This window comes from Microtus oregoni, unplaced genomic scaffold (assembly GCF_018167655.1).
Source record: "Microtus oregoni isolate MIOR12 unplaced genomic scaffold, Mior012 000020F_ref0000438, whole genome shotgun sequence".
Taxonomy (NCBI): domain Eukaryota; kingdom Metazoa; phylum Chordata; class Mammalia; order Rodentia; family Cricetidae; genus Microtus; species Microtus oregoni.
The window spans coordinates 37835709-37859771 of record NW_024543079.1 but is presented as its reverse complement, the minus strand read 5'-3'; the positions used below and the strand labels follow the sequence as shown (position 1 = coordinate 37859771).

The following is a 24063-nucleotide window of genomic DNA, read 5'->3' as shown; positions in this document are numbered from 1 at the left end:
ACACTTACTGCACAATAACTAACATTCCTTTCTCTCTGATTCATGCACCCTGCTTAGGTTTACTTAGGGGGTACCTAGTTCCAGTTGTGAGGGTTTTGATATAAAAGAACATTTTATGATAACATTTAAGCCACACTGATCCTGCTGATATTTTAGGAGAATGTTTAATGCCATTTCCAGAATGCTCATACAATGAATAATTTCCTTAAAATACAAAAGCAGTCACAAAGATACAATAAAAAATGACCACGACAATTTTAAGTGAGAAAAATTAGAACAATTTTCCTAGAAGAAAAAAAACAAAAATTATAAAACTATTCTAACTAAAGCAGCATAGTCTTGACAGAGCTAGACGTATAGATTAATGGATAAAGTGTATCAACACAGCTCTAGACTATAGAAATTGAATATGCCATGTCAGTGTATATTGGATCACCTAATCTTGTAGGGAATAAAAGGTCTCTGCTACCTATTATACATGTACCACCAGCAACATCAGGAAGAAAATGTGTGTGTGTGTGTGTGTGTGTGTGTGTGTGTGTGTGTGTATGCATGCACACATGCATGCGTGTAACAAAATAAGAGCACAGGTTCAAAATTGAAATTTGTTTTTGAGGTAACAAAACATATAAATGTTACCTACACTGCTGCTTTGTGTGCCCTGCTTGAGGAAAAAGAAAGATTCTCCCACGTGCAAAACTGTAATAGCAAAAGCGCTGAATAAAGGTTCAGTGTCCATTATGAGATGGATTAATAAAATATGGCATACTGTTACAATAGAAGACCAGAGAGTACTGTAAAATGAATAAAACAGCTAATGTTTCAACATTAATAAATTCAGGAGGTGTAGTAAGTATAAAAATGAAATAAAGTTTCAAAATGCTGTATGCAATATAATAAATGTTGTGAAAAATAGAAGCAAAGCTACTCTATGGTGTTTAAAGGCTGTGCGTATGTCATAACGGTAGAGAACCATGACTGAGAAAGAAAACCAGCAGAGGCAGGGCGATTTCTAAAAGAAATTGAAGAAGATATCAGCAAAAGGTTAATACTTTTGCAAAATGGTATAATGTGTCCAGGGATATTTTATATTGTTTTTATCCATTTTGAGATAGGAAAATATTTCTTCAACATTCTAGTAATTTTAAGCTTTGTGTCTGCTAAAATTAAATCACACTTGCAGAAATTATATAGAGTAGTGAAAACTGGGAAATTATGGGTTGGCCACACTCAGAGACAGCGAGCATCTGTTTCCCTTCTCATCAAATTGCCTTAGGATGGAAGCAAAGCTCATCTGAAGTTCAGCATCTCAAGGCTGGAGCATCCCTAAGGAACTCAAGTCCATCTCTGACAGTATACAGAGGCAGTGCACCTATGGAGAAGGTGGAAGAGCGAAGGGCAGGAGTCTTGGGTCACCAACAGGTCCTTTCATCTTCTCTCCATTTGAGCTCCTTGGAGAGGGTAGGGGACAATGTGTTACCGGCCATGTGGAAATGGGAAATATCATTTGCTCATTTGTTTTTTTCATTCATGTATTAATTCTACTACTATTTGTTGAATGCACACTAAGTGGCCAGTTTTCTCTTTCTCTCTCTCTCTCTCTCTCTCTCTCTCTCTCTCTCTCTCATCACTTATTAAAGTAATATCAGAAATGAAGCCTCTCTGTACTACATCTTACACCTCCTTCTGAGTTCTGGCCTCTCTTCCCTATGTACATTCATCTTTTCCTCCACTTAGTATGTCCATTCTTTTCTATGTGTTTTATTGGTTGACATCATAGTAAAATTTAACAACATGTGGGCAGACTCTTAGGAGGTCTTGATTATTATTTCATTTTCACATCTTTAATCCTTACACCCAGAATCCTAAGGAACATACTAGAAAATTTTCCGACTCCAGGATGCTACACAGTGAACACAGTTGGGGAGCCTCTAAGAATTCCAAATGGTATTTAAGGAGGTTTACAATCTCCTCTTGAGGCTAGATATCATTTGTGGGAAGCTTTGAAGGCATATCCTGTGACCTCTGTGTGTTTATTCCGAAGTCCTCTACTACCCACGGCCATGACTGTGACCTCACTTTCTAAGAACTAAGGCCGATTTTCAAACTCACCAGTTACAGGCTCCACCGCTTATACATGTAGGTAACTAGTGCACTCACCACCAGAAGTAACTTGAAGCATAGGAGGAAAGCCACAAAAATATGGATAGATTTTTCCGAACCTAAAATACACAGAGCAAAGGGGTCAACAAATGGTGTCATGTGAGTTGAAATGACTTATGTGATGTGGGTAGCCAGAAAGTTCTTTCTTTCTTTCTTTCTTTCTTTCTTTCCTTCTTTCTTATTGCCAGGAAGTTCTAAGTATTTCGCAACTTTCATTTCATCCTTGGGCTCACTGCTTTACAGTTAGCTCTCAGAAATAAGAGACCTGTGAATTACCTTGAATTTTTCCAGCAAACACTGCTTAAAGATCTGACATTCACCAATTTGCCAGCATGAATATAATTAATGCTTTGTCCCCATGGTCTAGTGGTCACTTATTGTAACCCTTGTTGTATCAGTAACATCTTATAGATGAAGAAATAGGATTTCTGAGAGATGGTTGGCTGTGTTGCCTAAATTTACACAATTATAATGATTGGAAATTAATTAGAAAACAATTTATATAAATTCAAATAATAGTAATGGCTGGCATTTAGTATAGATAATCTATCAATTATATAGACATTGTATATTAACATCTAGCCCTCAAAAGGATTCTATAAATTAGGAAACCTGATTCACACCCTATTGCAGGTAAGTAGACTGGTGAATAGAGGTTATATGTTTGTGAAATAACTAAGTATAAATAATTAATTAATTATTATTAGAATGGGCATAAGGCAGTCCCCAGATATGACGTTTAAGTATTATAGAATGGTGTACAGGCAAGCTTACCCCCACACTTCTGAGACTACTTTAAATCAGACTCTTAGTGACAAACATCTCATGGCCACTAGTGACAAACATCATGATCTCATGGATCAGCACTCTGCTAAACTTTCTCTAGGGCATTTTCAACAAGGTTCAACTGGTAGAACATTCTCCCAATGGAAATGGAAGAACCATTCTGGGTGGTCACTCTAAAGGAAGCCACTGCCTATTCACGAAACTACAGACTCCTAATCTGGATGAGACATCAATGAGTTTCATAACTCCTTGTCTTTCTAGTGTCTTCTGTAGTGCAATGAGCAATCAAAGTGACCCCAATGTGCACAAGAGAAAAGAGACATACTTACTTAGGCTCCCAACGGCTTTGGACGTGATATAGGATGGTGCAGAAAATATAATGCTGGCCTGGATGGGAGGTTGTGCCTCGTGTTCTACCTTGCAAGTGAGTACTTGATCAGGCCTCTGCATTGATGTGTTTATCGACTGCAAGATTTCCAGAGTGTAGGACCCATCCTTATTCCTCTTGGGTGTAGGTTGCTCCAGTCTCTTGAGCACATGGCAATCCACTAGCCAGGTGAGATACACATTCTGTGGATAGAATCTCTGCACATGGCAAGTAACAGTCACCAAACTGGAGAGAGCAGAAGACTGGGACACTCTCACTGCAGGAGGAACTGAGACAAAAATTCATATAAAGCAAACAATTACTGTAGGAAATCTACTGGAAGTCCTTTGAGGGTAGGGTCATCTGCTAGGACCAAACCCAGTGCCTGCCACAAACAAAGATTCAGGTATTGGTTAGCAGGTGCGTGAATGGAGAAATGCATGCTGGGATGAGAGTGGTAATGCAGGTTTGGATAGATGGATGGGAAGATGGGTTGATAAGACACATCTTAATATTTCTTCTTTTCATTTTAAGCTATAGAAAATGTATCAAATCCACTTAGCAAACTACAAATCAGTTGCCCTACTCTATGACTTGATAATCCCAAGATTTGGAGATTCACAGATACTAGGTGTTAGAGACCAAGATACTAAGATTTTTACGTAGTAAAAAGAACTCTTTAGTTTGGAGAAGTTAAACAATTTGTCCAGTGTCTCATGTAGCAAATTGTGGTGTTACTCAGAGATAGAACATCTACTGCTATATTATAGTGATAACCAAACTATAAGTCTTCCGAAATTAGTATCTGATGGCTTCTAGAAGGGATTTGGTTGGAGTTTTCAGCATACGATACAATGTGTTCACAATGGCAGACAATGGACACAGGGTTGAAAACCCCATTATGATCCTTTACAGAAGTTTTCATGTGAAGTAGCAGCATGGTAGAAACAGAACACTAAGCAGAAGGCTGGGTGGTCTAGGTTCTGGGCCCTACACTGATGTCAAAGTCAACCAGACTTTGTGTAAGCTGCTTTTGCTCTGCTTCTGAGATTTTGAAATTAAGACATTTTCTAAGGCCAAATCAACTCTCCAACGTCTAAATTAGGCAGATTTCAGCTCTTTGTCTAGAGTAGATAATATAAGTCCTATGTATTACAACTTCAAGGAACTCAGGGTTTGAGGCCTGAAGTCCTGCTTTTAGACCTAAGACAACCGAAAACCTAGCTGGAGATATATGTGCTGTGTAAGAAAAGGTTGAAACGGTAGCTAGTTTGATAAGTAATCAGTTCATTTATGAACATTTCTATGTTCTATGACTTTTCTTCCTTACACAATTGTACTAACTTCAGGGAATTACGTAAGAAATACTTGGGTAAAGAGGCCTCCCTGAGAAATAGAAGAGGTTTTGTGGGTGGACTGGAGACAGGTGGGGATAGGGATATGAAGGATCATGTGGGGTGGGATTGGGGGGAGAACTGAAAGAGCAGACTGGAAAGGGGGTCATTTCAGGGTCTGGTAGAAACCTGGTACAAGGGAAACTCCTAGGGATCTACAAGGAAGACCCCAACTAAGACTCCTAGCAGAAGAGGATATGTGGCCTGAACTGGCCACTTCCTGTGACCCGGCAAGACTATCAGTAAAGGCACTGGGACACCAAGCCAACTACATAACCTTTGACTTACAGCCTGTCTGGCCTATAGGATGTGTTGGGATATGGGTGATACAGAGACTGTGGGAGTAGCCAACCAATGATTGGTCCAGCCTCAGACCCATGCCACAAAAATGATCCCATCCCTGACACTGCCTGGAGAGCTGGGACCCAGAGTCTGGATGGCCTAGAGACCTAAGAGAGACCCAAACACAACTGGAGAAAATGCCAATGTAATGATGACCAATGATATTTTGCTATACTCATAGATTGGTCCCTAGCCTCATAGTCATCAGAGAGGCTTCATTTAGCAACTTGTGAAAACAGATGCAGACCACAGTTAAACATAAGGACGAGATCAGGGACTTCTGCTGAAGAGAGGGAGAGAAGATTGTAGGCACCAGAGAGTCAAGGGAATCACAAAGAAACAGAATCTACTAGCCTGGGCTTACAGGAGCTCAGAGACTGACCCAACAACTAGAGAGCCTGCATGGACTGATCTAGGCACGCTACATATATGTTACAGTTGTGTAGCTTGGTCTTGTTGTGGAACTCCTAACAATGAAAGCAGGGGCTGTCTGTCTCTGTTATCTGCTTTTGGGACCCTATTCCTCATACTAGGTCACTTTGCCCAGCCTTAATACAAGGCAAGGTGCTTAATCTTACTACAACTTGATACACCATGTTTTGTCGATATCAGTAGGAGGCCTGCTCTTTTCTGAATAGAAAAGGAATCGGAGTGGAATGGGGGGAGAGAGGAGAAGGTAGGAGAGAGACTGGGAGGAGAGGAGGGAGAAGAAACTGCATTTGGGATTTCAAACAAACAAACAAATAAATATTAAAGAAAAAAGAGGCCTCCCTGAACTACCTTTTCCTATTTGACATCCAAACATACCAAGGCCGATAACACAAGCAACTTGAATACATAAATAGAGTTGGGCAGAGATCATTCATTCGCTCAACAGCTTTTCAGTACTGGGTGCTTTCATGTCTGAATCTTTAAGAATAAGACAAAGAGTACAAGATACCTGGATCAATTAAGTAAGGCAGGACCCCCCCCCCATGTGGGAGAATTGTCTGTATTCTGTCAATCATGTTTTAAATAAATGCTGATTGGCCAGACAGGAAGTATAGGTGGGTAAACCAGACAAGAAGTAGAACAGGAGAATGCTGGGAATGAGGAAGCCCATTTCTCCACATTCCAGCCCAGACCACTAAGAAGCAGGATATGATCTGCCCCATTGAAAAAGGTACTGAGCCACATGGCTAACATAGATAAGAATAATAGGTTAATATAAACTACAAGAGCTAATAAGAAGCCTGAGCTAATGGGCCAATCAGTTTTATAACTTATGGAGATCTCTGTGTGATTTTCTTTGGGGCTTGCCAGATGTGGGGTACCGGGTGGGACAGAAACCCCAATGAGCAGCCCCTCATGTTACACCCACCTCATAATGCGGTGGATCAGTTGTGAACTATGCTTTCTGGAGGTGGTGATATTAGTATTTTTGTTCATGTAAAATGATGGGTTGCTTCCATGATGATAGCATATTTATTCTATTGTGCAGATACAAAAAAATTAGAAGGAAATATTTTTTAAATTTTGAAAGTCTTATAGGCTTTAGATAGTTAATTTTTATTGGTCAGTTTTGAACCTTTAAATTTACTCCTAGGTATGAGACATCATGATCTCCCTGACTTTACAGATCTACCAAGCACTGGTGCATCCTGTAAAGATCAACGAAAGGAAAAATCAGACTCTCGTCCAGGTCGTAATGATCTCAGGACAACACAGTCCCCACACTTTACAAGCTCACCAAGCCCTTCTAGTATTCTTTCTATAGAATAGCAATACTATAACCAAATCTCAGAGGGTAGACATTCTATCTGTTTTTCAGATGAAGAAAGTGATTCTGAGTTAATGTGGGTAGTTATGACAACAGCAAATGCCACTTCTGCATAGTCAGTCTGAGCAGAGCATGGCATTAAGAACGTCACAGATTCTGTTTCTGGTGTCACCACCAAGTAAGGCCATTCCTCCATGAGTAAACTGACACCAAGAGCAGCCCACAGCCCATCTCAGCATTACCTTCTCCAGAAAGAGAAAAGTCTTACCACGGAGGTACTGGTCCAAGGTGATGACCTTCTGGAAAACCACAGACGATTTGTGCTCAACCCGGCAGAGAACTGAGGAGAGGATGTCATTACTCTCCAGGGGGACAAGCACACTGCTAGTCACATTATAACCGTTTCCACTGGATAAGACGTTGGTCTGGGTTTGGAGAAGGCTGTGGTTGTTTTTGAGCCAGGTCACAGTAACCTGCCGCGTTGGTAACTCCGAGGATGTGTACTTCAGCTGGATGCTTGTCCCCGGTGAGTACCGCTGCAGGGGGCCTTCGAGGTGGTTAGCGTAGTCTTTCCTTCCTGAAAGAAGAGATGATCCACGGCACATCAAATTCCAGTGCCAACAGTTTCCTGGAGCCCCCCTTGCAAAGTCCCACCACTTCCTCTTTCGTGGAGATTTGGATATTTCCTGCTGGTAGGAGGATTCTGAAGCTACTTGCAGATGGCAAACAATAAGACCAAAGAACACGCAGCTCAGCAGACCAACACCACATAGAAAACACTCATAGCAAGCAATGCCAGGCTCCTAGGCTCTTCCATGTAGCTCAGAAGACAACACCACATAGAAAACACTCATAGCAAGCAATGAGGCTCTTCTAGAATTTGTCAAATCCCCCTCCCCCAGCAACTTTACACGTAGCTGTCAATATCCCCAGTTCACAAGCAAGAAAAAGGAGGCAGCAATGGATGGGAGAACAGGTCCAAGTTTGTAATTAGTGGCATAGCCAGGAGTTCAAAACCAGTTAGCCTAGTCCCGGGGTCTAGGCCTCTGACCTTATACTCAGTCTTTCCTTCAGTCACTGCTAAAGGGAAATTTTTCTTTTTTTTTAATTAATTAATTTTTAAAAAAAACTATCTTTTATCATTTTGCATATCAACCCCAGTTCCCACCCCCTCCTCTCTTCCTGCCCCCTCCACCTTTCCCCCTATCCCACCCCATCCACTCCTCAGAAAGGGTAAGGCTTCCCATAGGGAGTCAACAAAACCTAGTATATTGCTTTGAGGCATGACCAAGGCCCTCCCCTACTATATCTAGTCTAAGCATGGTATCCCTCCAAAGAAAATGGGTTCCAAAAAGCCAGTATAAGCAGTAGGGATAAATCCTGGTCCCACTGCAAGTGTTCCCACAGTCTGCCCCAGCCATACAACTGTCACCCACATTCAGAGGGCCTAATTTGGTCCTATCCTGGTTCCCTTGCTGTCAGGCTGGAGTTGATGGACTAAGGGAAATCTCTTAATGCCCATAGGCAGGCCTTAGACTTTGGGATCCAAACTACATCTGTAACACACACACACACACACACACACACACGCCTCAACAACTTAACTTTTCATGCCTCTCACTCTTTAACAAAGTGGGGTGAATCTTATTTCTTGGGATTAACAAGTAAGGAAGCTGATGTTGAATGCATCATGCTTGGTAACTACTTTAAAAGTGTCAACGACAACATCAAAATCTCAAAGGACCACTTGAGGGGTTGTTAGTATCTTTAAAATAATAAACACAGGCTCATGCATTGGTTTTCCCCAAACAGTCCCACAATTCTGCAAGTGGCGTTCCTACATTCTCAGGTCTAGTTCTGGGAGCAAGAATCACCCATTGGTTTGGATGCTCACCTTACTAGACCTGGATGGAGGTGGGTGGTCCTTGGACTTCCCACAGGGCAGGGAACCCTGATTGCTCTTTGGGCTGACGAGGGAGGGGGACTTGATTGAGGGAGGGGGAGGGAAATGGGAGGCGGTGGCGGGGAAGAGACAGAAATCTTTAATAAAGAAAGAAAGAAAAAAAGAAAGAAAGAAAAAAAATCACCCATTGGATTTTCCTGATGAGTTCCCCCAAGCCCACCTGCACACATCTAGCTCCAGAAGTATAGCTTTCGCAGTGGATCTTCTTAGTAAGCCTACTCAGAACCAAAAACTAACCATTCCATCTCTGAACCCAAGTCTAGCTCTGGCCACACAGTTCTTGCACCGTCCCAGCAGGAAGCAGGGAAGAACCATACTTCAGACACACAACCAGGGAAAGAAATCCACATGCCTAGGTCAATAGCAAAAACATAGCTGTGAATGACCAAGACTGCATGCCCAGCACCAACAATCACTAGTTCTATAGAAACATTTCCCACTGAAGGATATCTAGATGAACCACGGGGAAAAATGTAAAGGAAAAATTATAAACGTCATTGAAGAATCCAAAGAGTTTAAAGAAGACACAGACAGCCCAATGAACTTCAAGGATATATCAGTAAATGCCTGAAAGATGCTCAAGAAAAGATAAAAGTTCACATATAAGCTCCAAGAGCTGGGGATGGGGACATACAGGATAAAGCTGCAGACCTGGGCTCTCAGGCATCACTGCAGTTTAAGTACTTGGTTGTCGGAACTGAATGGCATAGACAGATGTGACATTTCCAGAAAAGTAAAAACCTTCCAATAAGATTTGAGAAATGATTTGTGACAAGCATAAGGTCTGTACTCTCAGGTGACAAAGAAGACAGCATACGGAAACACCACATCAAGCTTGTGATCTGACAGCTGCATTGTAAGCCTAGTGCTGCTGGCTGTGACTCATACCTTCCTCTGGCTGCTGCCTGCCAGCTCTCATGGTGTGAGCTGGGGCAGCGGGACCACTGCTATGCAGTGCCTGCTCTGTGGGTGATGAGCCCTTGGTGCTCTGTAGGTGACACGGAGGGAGAGCTCTGAGGGCTCTAACCGGATAGAACAGAGTGTGAGTAGATGTGCCCAGGAGTCTGGTGCTGAGGACAGGGATCTGGGGATGCTTGGGAAGGGACAGCTCCAGAGATGTGTTAGTGCCTTGTATACAGCTCTCACCATAGTAATAAAATAGAAAATCTTTGTTAAAACATCATGAGACTTGCTTCCCATGAAAAAGCATTATTCTGGGGTGTGTCACCCAGATCGATACATCCCACCTTGTGGATATTTGTCTTATTTCTACTGGACAACCAAAACAGGACCCAAAGAAATGTGGAGATCATTATCTTTGAGAATTCTTACAGCAACCAGAAAAGGGCTGGTTCTGCCACAGGACTAGATGGAAATCAGGGTGGAAGCCTGCTGTGAGAATGGGCTGTTTGGTTGCCTGGCATCTCCGCTCCTTCTCTGATAGCTACCTGCGCTGCAATACACTGCAGAGAGCCCACATGCACTGTAAGGAAAAGCCCGCAGGCTGCCGTCCCCTGGCTTGCCCGTGCCTGACATTTTATTGTATCTCTCCCTGACTGTGCACCTGCACTAACAGGTCTGCTTCAGAACAGCAGTCCCTTCTCCCAAGAGTGTGAAGCATAGCTGGATAAAGAAACAAGGAAGCTCTGGATTGTAACGGCACAGCGCCCCCTTGTGGGAGAATAGTGTGAGTCTGCAAAGAATGAAAGGGGGAAGAAATAGAAGAAATCAGGAGCCCCGTGCATAGAAAGAAGGGAAAGGAGCAGAGAGAAGGGAGTGATGGGGGATTGACACCCACGCTGTGTGACCCTTTCCCTAGCTAAGGAGTAATTCTGGAGCTCTTCAAAGTTGATTTCCAGAAACATCCAGCTGAATTCGCATCCTGATTAATTGCTTTTCCCACACGTTATTTGGAGCCCAGCTGTCCTTAACGCTGGCGATTTCTTGCAACCAAGGGTTAAGAAGAAAAAAACTTGCAACATGATGAGTGCAGCAAGGGAGACTCATTTCTTGGTGGAAATATCTGGAAGAAAGGGGGTGCAGGTGTGGGTGGGGCTATGCCACAGCATTCTCACTAGGGAGGGCTTCCTTTCTCTACTTCTACCAAGGGTTTCCCTGAGTCTCTAGCCCTTCAGTCACAATGCCCTGAGAACACAGAGGAGACAAGGCACACACCTCTGCCCTTAGTGGGGTGCTGTGCTCCCAGGGTGATGATGACCCACAGCGGAGGCTGGTCAGACTGGAACACCCAGCAGCTAAAGGTGCTCTCATCAGACATGGCATCTTCCTGCAATGTGTGCTTTAGAGAGTATGTCCCGTCGGAGTTTCTGGTGGTCTGTAGGTGCTCGACAGTAAGCATCTTGTTATTATTCTTAGTCCAGGTGAGCTGTCTGATTGGGGGGTAGAAGTGATTCACGTGACAAGTCAAGGTGACTCTTTGATGCGCATGATCATGTATCTCTGGGGGTTCCTTGGTGATCTTCACTGTGGGGACAACTAGATAGGAACAAAAAGCAAACGGAGGTGACATTTTGGTGCTGTCTTACTTCCCTGCCCCAGGGTCTCTCGATCGTTTTGTTAAGATTTGATTGATTGGGTGATTGGCAGGCTCCCAAGAATTCTAAGATGACCTTGAACTCACTATGTAGCCAGGGATAATCTTGAGTTCCTGATCCTTCTGCCTCCACGAAGCCATCTCTCCAGCCCCTCTTTTCTTACATTCCCGCTAGTCTAATTCATGCGTTCTATATGCTCATGGCACTGGAGCGTGCTTGACCTACCAGGGCCACAACCTTAAGGTAAACTCTCTCATTCCTTCAGAAAGCACAGGAGACCCACAGCTATGGGGCAGGGTCCACGAAGACCTACATCTCATGCTGGAAGTCAAGTGGCCTCATCTCCTGCAGTTCTCTTCCAGCTGCTGTGAATTCCCAATGAAGAGAGTTCACGAGTTCACCCTTTTTAAATGAACAAGTTTTATATGTTTTTATATGTTTCATGTGAGTTAAGTCGGGACAAGTATTCATGAAACAAATATTCATGAAACATAGCTGGAGACACGTGGATATGTAGTCTGGTCTGTGTTTTAAATATTCCACATTGTGACATATAATTATAGGAATTAATAAAGTGAATTGCCCCACAAGATCAGGGACTCTGTAATCACAACACCTACAGCAGTGTCTGGCACAAGAAACTGTTCATTGTTTATTGAGTGAATAATATTCTACCCAATGCCAATGATTCCCCAGAATTTAGGATCTAATGCATAGAAGACAAGCACCCTGCCACTGAAGGAGAAGCTCAGCCCTGTTTTTCACTTATTTCATTTTATTTCACTAAATTGTCTAGGCTGGACTTGAACTCAGTCTTAACCCCTACAGGTTTGGAAGTTGTTACATCTTTGCCTGTTTCCTAAGGAGCTGAGATTACATGCCTTATTGTTGGGATTAATGAGTCCTGGGATTAACGAGTCCTGGCCTTCAGCTGCTTTTCCCTCCTAGAACCTTCTAATATAAGTTACTAGAAGCTGTGCCTAGTTAGAGGATCAGAGAATGGGATTATCACCTGTTGACCATTGACTGCAGTGTATTTAAGTCTACATGGTGTTAATAAAGATGGGCTTTCTGAACCAGCGTTGGGAGCTGTGTGTGTTGGTCTGTCTCTGTGTCTGAGTTTTCAACCTCCAGCCCCTTGCCCGAAGCTCGGTAACTGGGTAATAGCGCACCGAGCACAGACACGGGGGCGCAGTGTGCGGCACCTTATCCCACAATCTCTCTCTAATAATAAATATTTAGATATTTTAAACATTGGCAATGGTATGCATAGGGCAAATATATTTAGAGAGAGATGCTAGGTCCATACAGTAGTAAGATCAAGAACCCATAAACAACTTACCACGCATTAGACACAGTTCCTTCTGGTGTTCTAGAAAAACAACTGCCTTAATCTTCAGAAGAAACTTACCAGAAAGGTGTTGGTTTTATTCTAATTTTTTAGGGAAACTGGGGCACGGACCATTGACCAATATGGTGTAGCCTATGAGATGGTACAGCTAAGATCAAAGCCCAGCTGGCCAGCCCATGGAACCTGTACTTTTGATCCATATCCATCTGTTCAAGGCTGATGATGATCAATTTCTATTCCTCATTGTAAAACGGGGCTTTGGGCAAAGCCTCTGTGCTACCAGTGCGGTCCCACCGTGTGTTTCAGTGCTCACTCACCTAGGATCACGTGGGAAAGATTGATGGTCATTGTTAGGGGCTCATCGAGGTCCTCATGGGTGACTTCACAGGTGATCTGAGACAAGATATCTTGTTTGGCCAATAGCACCCACGCCTTGCTTGTGACATAGAAAGAGTCATTGCTGATAGGCACCAGTTCTGGGGCTGAGGCTGGGAGTTCATTATTGTCCTTCAGCCAATTAAAACTGAGGTTCCTGGAGCTGAAAGGGCCAGCGGTGCAGTTAAAAGGGACTAAATCTGAAGTGTCTGTCTTTTTCCTCTCATCAGGGCCACTCAGAGAGATGAAAGGCTTCCTATCTGAAAAAACAAAAAACAAACAACAAACTCCAGTTGTGAGCATCTTCTCATTGTTAGAATTACCAGTAATACACAAGAGTATGTAAGCCCTAACAAGGCCCGTCTCATGAGTAATAAAAATTATCCCTTTTCCAGAGCTTTAGAGCAATGGCTCACTCAAGTCAAAATGCATTTCCCTGCACCCATGCTCAAGGGAGAATATAGTACCTGTGCTATCTGACTTTGAGGGGGATGCAAATGGACCATAATGAGCAAACAGCCAATAAAATATGACTGCTGGGGGGGGGGGGGAATGAGTGTCCCCAGGAAGCCCAGCATGTGCAGAGAGAGAAAATGAGGAGTCACTCTACAGGGTGGTGACAAAGGACATCTTGAGCTGAAACAAACAAAACCGTGGGAGGTAGTGGTCCATGACTCTCTAATCCCAGCACTCGGTAGGCAGAGGCTGGCAGATCTCTGTGAATTCAAGGCCAGCCTGGTCTACAGAGCAAGTTCCAGAACAGTCAGGGCTACATAAAGAAACCCTGTCTTGAAAAGATAATAAAAGAAAAGAAAAACGACAATAACAGGAGGCTTCAGAAAACAGGTCCTTCCACAAGACTGCAGCACTGCTTTCCACACGGGCAGGCTTAAGTCTGTGGCTTGCGCAGTCTTTCCTGCTGGTTCCAACAATGAATGGATAACAAAATATTTGGGATACACACACACACATACACACATATGTACACACACCACATGTTTGTGCTATTGAGCTTTGAAGAAAAATGTAATCACAAAATCTGATGGAAAACGGATGGACTTCTAATGCATAATCTTAAGTGAGATCACAAAACCTCAGGTTGAAGAAAAGTGCATATTCCCTCTCATAGGTGGAATCTAACCAACCATATACGCATTATGTAAACAAAGTAGAGAAGAGAACAAGAAAGGCTGTACTATAGGAAAAGAGAAAGGAATGAATGCAGGTAATGGATATGACTTATGAAATGGGATACAATATTTAATTGCTTCAGTTTCACCTCTGTTGTGGATTTTTTTTATTTTGATGGTAGGTGGATATATAAAATATATTCAGTATTGAAAGTGTAAAGTCCAATGAAGCTATACAACTTCCATTCAAAATGGACAGCCTAACTGTATAAAAGTTCATTGATCAGTCTCCATATTGGGTCTAGCTAACTTGGGTGTGTAATTTTTATAAGTTTTTATAATAAAGTTGGTTTAAAATTTTTAGATATCAAAGAATAAATAAAGAAAACAGTATAAAGAATCTACAAATCTGAGAGGTGATCCTTTGAGAAGATAAAGATTGATGTAGTAGTATGGGGCGGCAGGGCTGCGTCCCCCACACCCGGCCGCCCACATGGCTAGCTTATGCCCCGAAATAATTACACGGACACTGTATTCTTTTAAACACTGCCTGGCCCATTCTCTTCTAGGCTAATTCTCACATATTAATTTAGCCCATTCCTAATCATCTGTGTGTAGCACCCCAAGGTGTGCTTACCGGGGAGATTCTAGCCTAGTCCATCCTGGGTCCGAGCTTCATCGCTTGTGTCTGCCAGGGAACAGGGCATGGCGTCTCTGCTGAGGCGTCTGCTCCGGAGAGCAGAGCTGTGGAGTCTCTGACCTCACTTCCTCTTCCTCCCAGCATTTTGTTCTGTTTACTCCTCCCACCTATCCTCTAACCAATAAAATGGGTCAGGGCAGTGCCTTTATTAGCCAATGACCTTCCTCCATCAGATTGACAGACTGCTAGTCCAATTAGTTGAAAGAAAGGAGTTAGCTCAACAGAACCAGATATGAATAGGAAAACATTATAACAGACACCAAAGAGATCTAGAAGATTCTAAAGGAATACCATTGGAATCTATACTCCATTACGTAAGAAAGTAAATAAACAAATTTCTAGATTCTCCCAAACCACCAAAGATGAACCAAAAAGAGATAAACAATTTAAATCAACCCAAAAACAAATACAGAGGTGGAAACAGCAATAAAAATAGAGATAACAAACCAACCAAAACAAAGCAATCCAGGCTAAGACAGATTCATAGCAGAATGGTACAAGACTGGCCAAGATCTACTGTAGTTCAGATAATAAAAGAGCAGAGAAGTAAAGAAGCCACTCGTGAGACCTTTCACCTCTGCTGAATCCCCAGACCAAGGTGGGCATGATCCTGTCTCCATGAATCCTCAGACTGAATGTAATGACCTCTTGTCTCCTCCCGCCTTATATTTCTCGCTCCCTAGTCATATCCCTTCCTGTCTTCACCTCCCTAGTGCTGGGATTAACTGTGTGTGAGTCCCAGGTACCTGGATCAAAGGTATGAGACACCGCTACTTCATTCTGCATCTCTTTTCAACTGGATCAATCTCATCGAAGCCCATGGTGACCATGAACTCATAGAGATCCACCTGACTCTGCCTCTTGAGTGTTGAGATTAACCGTGTGTGTCACCACTGCCTGACCTCCATGGCTAACTAGTGACAAGCTCCATACTCTGATCCTCATGCAAGCTTTAGTTGTTAAAGCACAAACAAGATACCATCACAATCTACCACAACACTCATAAATTATTTTTTTAAAAAAATAGAAAAAGAAGTAACACTTCCAATCTCTTCCTACAAAGCCAGTGTTACTCTACATACAAACCAGGCAAAGATACAACTATAAAGATAACTACAGGCCAATGTGCAAGGTGAACAGAGATGCAAAAGTTCTCAACAAACTAATTGCAAACTTAATATGGGTGTGCATTTAAAAAAAATCATCTACCACTATCAAGTTGGCTATCTCCTGGAAATGCAAGGATTGATAAGTACTCAATACATTTAATAAATCATATGAATGTCAAGACAGAAATCATGTGCTCATCTCTATAGATGCCAAAAAGGTCTTTGACAAAAGGTCAATATGTGTTCATTATATAAATTGTAGAAGGACATCAGCGGCCACATGTGACAAGCCCATAGTCCACATCATCTTAGATGGAAAAGCACTTGAAGCACTCCTGCTAAAATCAGCAGTGACAAGAGCTGTTCACTCACCCCATTCTTGCCTTATAGTGCTTGGAGAACTAGCTACAGCAATAAAACAGGAGACACAATGAATGGGGTTCAGTCAGAAAGGAAGTTGAATTATCTCCATTTCCAGAAGATATGTAATGATGAAATCCTTCTATGACTAGCATGATGGCACAATGAATTTTGTCAAAGGCCTTTTCTGCACCTATTGAGATGAGCATATGAGTTTTATCTGGATGTCCATTTATGTAATTTATTACATTTATACATAACAGACCCCAAAGTTCCATCAGAAAGCTTCTAGAAATTCTCGTCAATGTCAACAAAGTAATAAAATACAAAATCAACTTACAAAAATCTATATATGCCTTTCTATATACCTATAACAAAAAAATCTGCCTCCACATCTCCGATTTTTAATATTGTCTTGCTTTCAGTCCAGCTCTGGGACAGGCACCATGCAAACTTGGAATAATCACTGCAGAAGCTCAACTGTGCCCCAGTGTTCAGATACCATGCAGGAGCCAAGGGAAGGAGTTCTTGGCATCTCTCACTGACAGATGAAACAAATTAAAAAGGAAATTGTATTCCTGGGGTCACACAGGCTCTGGCCACTCTGATGCCTTCAGCGGCAAAGTTTACACATAAACTCCAAGGTGGGGAGGGAGACATGCAGAAGAGGGCCAGGCATAATAAAGCTGCAGACCTGGGCTCTCAGACGTCACTGAAGTGTAAGCACTTGTTTGTGGGGGGTGGGTGGCATATTCAGATGTGACATTTCAAGAAAAGCAAATATCTTCCGATAGGATTTGATGCCACAGGCAGCAACATTCTACAGTCATTATTCAGCTGTCTTTTTACGAGGGACTCATCAAAGTCAGGGGCTTTGGGTGAAGGTTTCAAACCCAAAAGCAAGTCTTTTGGTATTATTGCTTAGTGAATAAAGTGGCTGGTTGTTGCTGTAGATTCTTCACTGTAGCTGGTTCCCCTTCTGCTACAAATTTGGAAATTAATTTCCATAGTTCAAAACTGTTCGATCATTTTCTATGCTCTTTCCTACGCTTTGGGGGTTTAGCGATTGTATTCTCCTAGCTACGTGTAAGAACAGTTTCCCACTGCCAGGCCTTCGTTTCTCTCTCCTAGGTAAATCCAGAGACCTGCGTTCTTACAATTATCTTTACCAACAGTCTAAGTAAGAGCATTCCATTTCAGATATCCACAAACATCCAAGGGCACAGAATTACTGCTTGCCAAAATCTGCTAATTCATATCTGCTCAGATGGATAATAAGCAGGCCCTGGTTTTACCTCACTTATGGGTAAGGAATACAATGACCCCAAACTAACATTACATTAAAAGATCCCTAACTCCTTACGCTCACTTTCACCTCGGTTTTCTGATGATTTTACTGCTTGTGTTTAACACTCAAGGACAGCAGAAGAGATGATTAACCACAACCCAGAGAAAGACCTCCTTCCTGCTGGCACACAGACCCACAATGCCCACGATCAGAACGGCTGATAACAGCATACCTTAAAACTGATAATTTAGGGGCTGGAGAGATGGCTCAGCGGTTAAGAGCATTGCCTGCTCTTCCAAAGGTCCTGAGTTCAATTCCCAGCAACCACACGGTGGCTCACAACCATCTGTAATGAGGTCGGGTGCCCTCTTCTGGCCTGAAGGCATATATTGTATACTAAATATATATATATATATATATATATATATATATATATATATATATATACACACTGATAATTTAGAGACCTGGGTCTCCTCTTTGTTTCTATTGCTTGGAGCAATAGGTGCAAACTCCAGACCTGAAGGCCTATAGAAATTACACCATCTGGTGAATGTGTAATCAAACCAGGAGCCATAGCTTCACCCTGATTATTTACATAGGTTTCTTGATTTCCCAATACCCTGCATGAATGCTGGGACAAAAAAAGTGGTGTACTGATTTAAAAAAAAAAAATCCGTGCCCTGTCTGTAATTTTACTGAAAGCTAAACATTTTAGTTCTTGCTCTAATAACCTAAAAATGTAGCGAAGTGCACTTGCCTTCTCCTCTAGAATTCCCTGGTGATTTAATCCATTTCTTAACTGTCTCCATTAAGGACGTGTACTAAGCCACTCCCACCTTTGAGCTGACAGCCACAGATCTCTGTGTGTAAAAACTCCTATCTGATTTTTATGGGGATAAAGAATTCTAGCCATGGAAGCTGCTAGGGCTGAGGAATTGCTGGTTTATAGGGGTATATATTACTGGGAGCATTTGTAACATGAAAAGGAGGAGGAGAAGGAGGAGGAGGAGGAGGAGGAGGAGGAGGAGGAGGAGGAAGAAGAAGAAGAAGAAGAAGAAGAAGAAGAAGAAGAAGAAGAAGAAGCAGCAGCAGCAGCAGCATGGAGAGAAAGATTGTGTTGTGAATAGTTTTCTTAGCTTTCAGATTTTAGCTCCATTTGCCTATTGTGTTGTCTTTATTTGAACTCTGAGAGGGATCCTTAAGAGTTCCCGACAATTTGAGAGGCATTTTGTGATAAACCTAAGGTCTTCATTCTAAGGTGGCAAAAAAGTGAAGCATACAGAAACACCGCACCGAGCGTGTGATCTGGCAGCTGCTCTGTAAGCCTAGTGCTGCTGGCTGTGACTCTCCTCTTACTCTGCTGCCTGCTTGCTCTCATAGTGTGAGCTGGGGCAGCAGGACCAATGCTATGCAGTGCCTGCTCTGTGGGTGATGAGCGCTTGGTGCTCTGTAGGTGACATGGAGGGAGAGCTCTGAGGGCTCTAACCGGATAGAACAGAGTGTGAGTAGATGTACCCAGGAGTCTGGTGCTGAGGACAGGGATCTGGGGATGCATGGGAAGGGACAGCTCCAGAGATGTGTTAGTGCCTTGTATACAGCTCTCACCATAGTAATAAAATAGAAAAACTTTGTTAAAACATCATGCAACTTTCTTCCTATGAAAAAGCATTATTCTGTGGTGTGTCACCCAGATCTATAGCAAACTGTGTGAATATTTTTCTTATTTCTACTGGGCAACGAAACAGGACCCAAAGAAATGTGGAGATCATTATCTTTGAGAATTCTTACAGCAACCAGAAAAGGGCTGGTTCTGCCACTAGATGGAAATCAGGGTGGAAGCCTGCTGTGCGAATGGGCTGTTTGGTTGCCTGGCATCTCTGCTCCTTCTCTGATAGCTACCTGCGCTGCAATACACTGCAGAGAGCCCACGTGCGCTGTAAGGAAAAGCCCGCAGACTGCCGTCCCCTGGCTTGCCCGTGCCTGACATTTTATTGTATCTCTCCCTGACTGTGCACCTGCACTAACAGGTCTGCTTCAGAACAGCAGTCCCTTCTCCCAAGAGTGTGAAGCATAGCTGGATTAAGAAACAAGGAAGCTCTGGATTGTAACGGCACAGCGCCCTCTTGTGGGAGAATAGTGTGAGTCTGCAAAGAGTAAAATGGGGAAGAAATAGAAGAAATCAGGAGCCCTGTGCATAGAAAGAAGGGAAAGGAACAGAGAGAAGGGAGTGACGGGGGATTGACACCCACGCTGTGTGACCCTTTCCCTAGCTAAGGAGTAATTCTGGAGCTCTTCAAAGTTGATTTCCAGAAACATCCAGCTGAATTCACATCCTGATTAATTGCTTTTCCCACACGTTATTTGGAGCCCAGCTGTCCTTAACGCTGGCGATTTCTTGCAACCAAGGGTTAAGAAGAAAAAAACTTGCAACATGATGAGTGCAGCAAGGGAGACTCATTTCTTGGTGGAAATATCTGGAAGAAAGGGGGTGCAGGTAGGGATGGGTATTCCACAGCATTCTCACTAGGGAGGGCGTCCTTTCTCTACTTTTACCAAGGGTTTCCCGGAGTCTAGCTCTTCAAGCACAATGTAAATAGCAGGGAAGCTTTTCTGTCCTGTTGGCCTGGGTACAACTAAATGCACAGAAGTGATATTAATTACGAGGTGCTCAGCCAATAGTTTAGACTAATTATTAACTAGCTCTTACTTTTAAACTAACCCATTTCTATTAATCTATGCATCGCCTCATGGTCCGTGGCTTTATAGGGTTCTCTGGGCAGCCTGCTCATACCTCTTTTAACTCTGTCCACCTTCATCCCAGTTCCCAGTTTGCTTGTCTGGCCTACTTTTATCCTGCTTTGCTATAGATCAAACAAATTTCTTATTAACCAATGAGAGTATTACATATTTACAGCATACAGAAGGATCATATCACAGCAACAATGGCCTGGCGGTAAAAGGAGACAAAACACACACCTCTGCCTTTACTGGGGGTCTGGTCTCCCAGGGTAATGCCAATCCTCAGTGGAGGCTGGTCTACCTGGATCACCATGCAGATAAAGGTGCTCTCATCCGATATGGCACCTTCTTGCAGTGTGTGCTTTAGAGAGTATGTCCCATCGGAGTTCCTTGTGGCCTGAGAGAGCTTGAGAGTCAGGATCTTGTACTTATTCTTAATCCAGACAAGCTGCCCGACTGGGGGGTAGAAGTGGTTTACGTGGCAAGTCAGGTTCACTCTTTGATGCGCATGATCTTGGATCTGCGGGGGCTCCGTGGTGATCTTCAGTGTAGGGATAACTAGACAAGAGCAGGAAGTAAACAGGTGAAATTTTGTTACTGTCTTAGTTCCCTGTTCCAGGGTCTCTGGATTGTTTTGTTAAGATGTGATTGATTGGTTGGTTGGTTGGCGGTGGCCCAAGAATTCCAAGATGACCTTTAACTCTCTATGTAGCTAGGAATGATCTTGAGTTCCTGAGCCTTCTGCCACACTAAACCAATCTTCAGCCCCTCTTTTCTTTTTTTTTTTTTTTAATTCCAGCTAGTATAATTTTTGTTGTTTATATGCTCATGGGTTTGGGACAATGGAGCGTGGTTGACCTACCAGGGCCACACCCTTAAGGAAAAGTCTCTCATTCTTTCAGAAAGCACAGGAGACCCACAGATATGGGGCAGGGTCCATGAGCTCTCCATCTCATGCTGGAAGTCAAGTGGCCTGATCTCCTGCAATTCTCTTCCAGCTGCTGTGAGTTCCCAATGAAGAGAGTTCACCCTTTTTAAATGAACAATTTTTATATGTTTTTATATGTTTCATGTAAGATAAGTAGGGACAAATGTTCATGAAACAAATATTCATGAAACATAGCTGGAGACACGTGGATATGTAGTCTGGTCTGTGTTTTAAACATTCCATACTGTGACATAGAATCACAGGAATTATTAAAGTGAATTGCCCCACAAGATCAGGGACTCTATAATCACAACACCTACAGCAGTGTCTGGCATATAGTAGATGTTCATTTTATGAGTGAATTATATTTCATACAATGCTAAAGGATTCTCAGAACTCAGGATCTTATGCGTAGAAGACAAGCACTCCGCCACTGAAGGAGAAGCTCAGCTCTGTTTTTTAGTTATTGTATTTTATTTCACAAAATGTCTAGGCTGTCCTTGCACTCAATCTTGACCCTTACAGGCCTGGAACTTGTTATATCTCTGCCTGTTTCCCAAGGAACTGAGATTACAAGTCTTATACCACCAGCTTCCACTAATAATAAGTATTTAGAAACGTTTAACCATTAGCAAGAATATAAATAAAAAATATGTTTAGGGAAGGATGCTAGGATCCGTACAATAGTAAGGTCAAACATTTGTAAATGACTTACAGTGCATTAAGCATAGTTCCTTCTGGGTGTTCTAGAAGGAACGACAGGTTTAATCTTCAGAGGAAACTTACCAGGAAAGTGTTAGTTTTATTCTAAATTTTTAGGGAAACTGGGGCACAGAACATTTAAGACACGTGACCAATATGATTGGAATGGTACAGCTAAGATCAAAGCCCAGCTGGCCAGCCCATGGAACCTGTACTTTTCATCCATATCCATCTGTTCAAGGCTGGTGATGATCAATTTCTATTTCCCATTATAAAACGGGGCTTTGGGCAAAGCCTCCGTGCTACCAGTGCGGTCCCACCATGTGTTTCAGTGCTCACTCACCTAGGATCACGTGGGAAAGATTGATGGTCATTGTTAGGGACTCATCGAGGTCCTCATGGGTGACTTCACAGGTGATCTGAGAAAAGATATCATGTTTGGCCAATGCCACGGATACCTTGCTTGTGACGTAGTAAACATCTTTGCTGATAGGCACCAGTTCTGGGGCTGAAGCTGGATGTTTATTATTGTCCTTCAGCCAGTTGACACTGAGGTTCCTGGAGCTGAAAAGGCCAGCGGTGCAGGTGAAGGTCACTGGCTTTGCAGTGGTCATCCTCTGTTCTGGGCCCTCCAGAGAGATGAAAGGCTTCCCAGCTGAATAAACAACAAACAAACAAAAAACAAAAACCAGTTGTGACTATCTTCGCATTGTTGGAGAAACCAATCTACAACAGTATGTGACCACTAGCAAGGCCCGTCTCATGAGTAATGAAAATTTTCCCTTTTCCTGAGGTCACTTTTCCAGAGCTTTAGAGCAATGGCTCACTCAAGTCAAAATGCATTTCCCTGCAGCCATGCTCAAGGGAGAATATAGTACCTGTGCTATCTGACATTGAGGGAAATGCAAATGGACCATAATGAGCAAACAGCCAATAAAATATGAATACTGGGGGGAAGGAGTGTCCCCAGGAAGCCCAGCATGTGCAGAGAGAGAAAATGAGGAGTCACTCTACAGGGCGGTTTCTTGAGCTGAAACAAACAAAACTGTGGGTGGTAGTGGCCCACGACTCTAATCCCAGCACTTGGGAGGCAGAGGCAGGCGGATCTCTGTGAGTTCAAGGCCAGCCTGGTCCACAGAGCAGAGTTCCAGGACAGTCAGGGCTACACAGAGAAACCCTGTCTCTAAAAGATAATAAAACAAAAGAAAGACCTCAATAACAGAGGAACAAATAAATCCATCTATGGGAGAGGACATGGCGATACCATTTGGGGCCTGAGGAGAGAGAGCACATGCTTGGACACACGCCCGAGAAATCGAGCTATGACCCCGCTGTACCACTCTTCGGCTGCCTCGGGCAACAAGACTTTAGGAGGCTTCAGAAAACAGGTCCTTCCACAAGACTGCAGCACTGCTTTCCACACGGGCAGGCCTAATTCTGTGGCTTGCGCAGTCTTTTCCTGCTGGGTTTGTCTGACCCACACCAACCCCTGCACCATGCCCATTCTTAAAGGCTTGGTTCTGGATATACAGCCTGTGAATCAGCTTGGCATACTCAGTTACACACACACACACACCACTGCCACCACCACCAGTCCCAGGCACACACACCCCACCAGCCCCAGGCGCGCGTGCACACACACACACACACACACACACCACCAGTCCCAGGCATATACCTCACCTCCCTTCTGGCCCCCTCTGCCCTGTATTATGTCTACACTTGCAGGCATGTCTCTGGACACTTACCTCGCATACAGCCATTGCCTACTGTGTTCCCCTGACCCTCAATAACCCTGGACCATCTCCACATTCCCAGGCCTAATTACTGGAACTAGCTCTTGTAGACCAGACTGTCCTTGAATTCACAGAGATCCGCCTGCAATGCCTTCTGAATGCTTGGATTAAAGGCATGCACCACCACCGCCTGGCTTCCATACCTAATTCTTAATAAGATGATTATATACAAGATGTTCCCGGCCTGCCTCCTTTCATTCAATTTCTGCCCTGACCCAATCCAATGCCACCTAGAATCTCACAACAGACACAC

At 43.2% G+C, this 24063-nt stretch overlaps 1 protein-coding gene across 1 annotated transcript; it reads right to left on the bottom strand.

Moving 5' to 3' along the window:
* Positions 1-1316: 1316 nt before the first annotated feature.
* Positions 1317-22628, bottom strand: LOC121460055 (signal-regulatory protein beta-1-like). The gene is made up of 8 exons (XM_041670168.1): positions 22358-22628; positions 20622-20942; positions 12998-13315; positions 10950-11270; positions 7080-7388; positions 3279-3605; positions 2161-2222; positions 1317-1451 (listed from the first exon to the last, which is right to left on the bottom strand). The coding sequence occupies exons 1-8, from the start codon at positions 22626-22628 to the stop codon at positions 1413-1415; spliced, it is 1968 nt and encodes a 655-aa protein (XP_041526102.1). The 3' UTR covers positions 1317-1412.
* Between the last annotated feature and the right edge of the window lie 1435 nt (positions 22629-24063).

Bases quoted from the DNA above. Each gene is read 5' to 3' on its own strand.
- LOC121460055 (XM_041670168.1), bottom strand. From the start codon at position 22,628: ATGACCACTGCAAAGCCAGTGACCTTCACCTGCACCGCTGGCCTTTTC. The intron at 3,606-7,079 runs GTAAGACTTTTC...TTTTTGTCTCAG, and splicing joins CTTGGACCAGTACCTCCGTG to TTCCTCCTGCAGTGAGAGTG. The intron at 1,452-2,160 runs GTGAGTGCACTA...ACCCTCTCCAAG, and splicing joins GCTTCAAGTTACTTCTGGTG to GAGCTCAAATGGAGAGAAGA.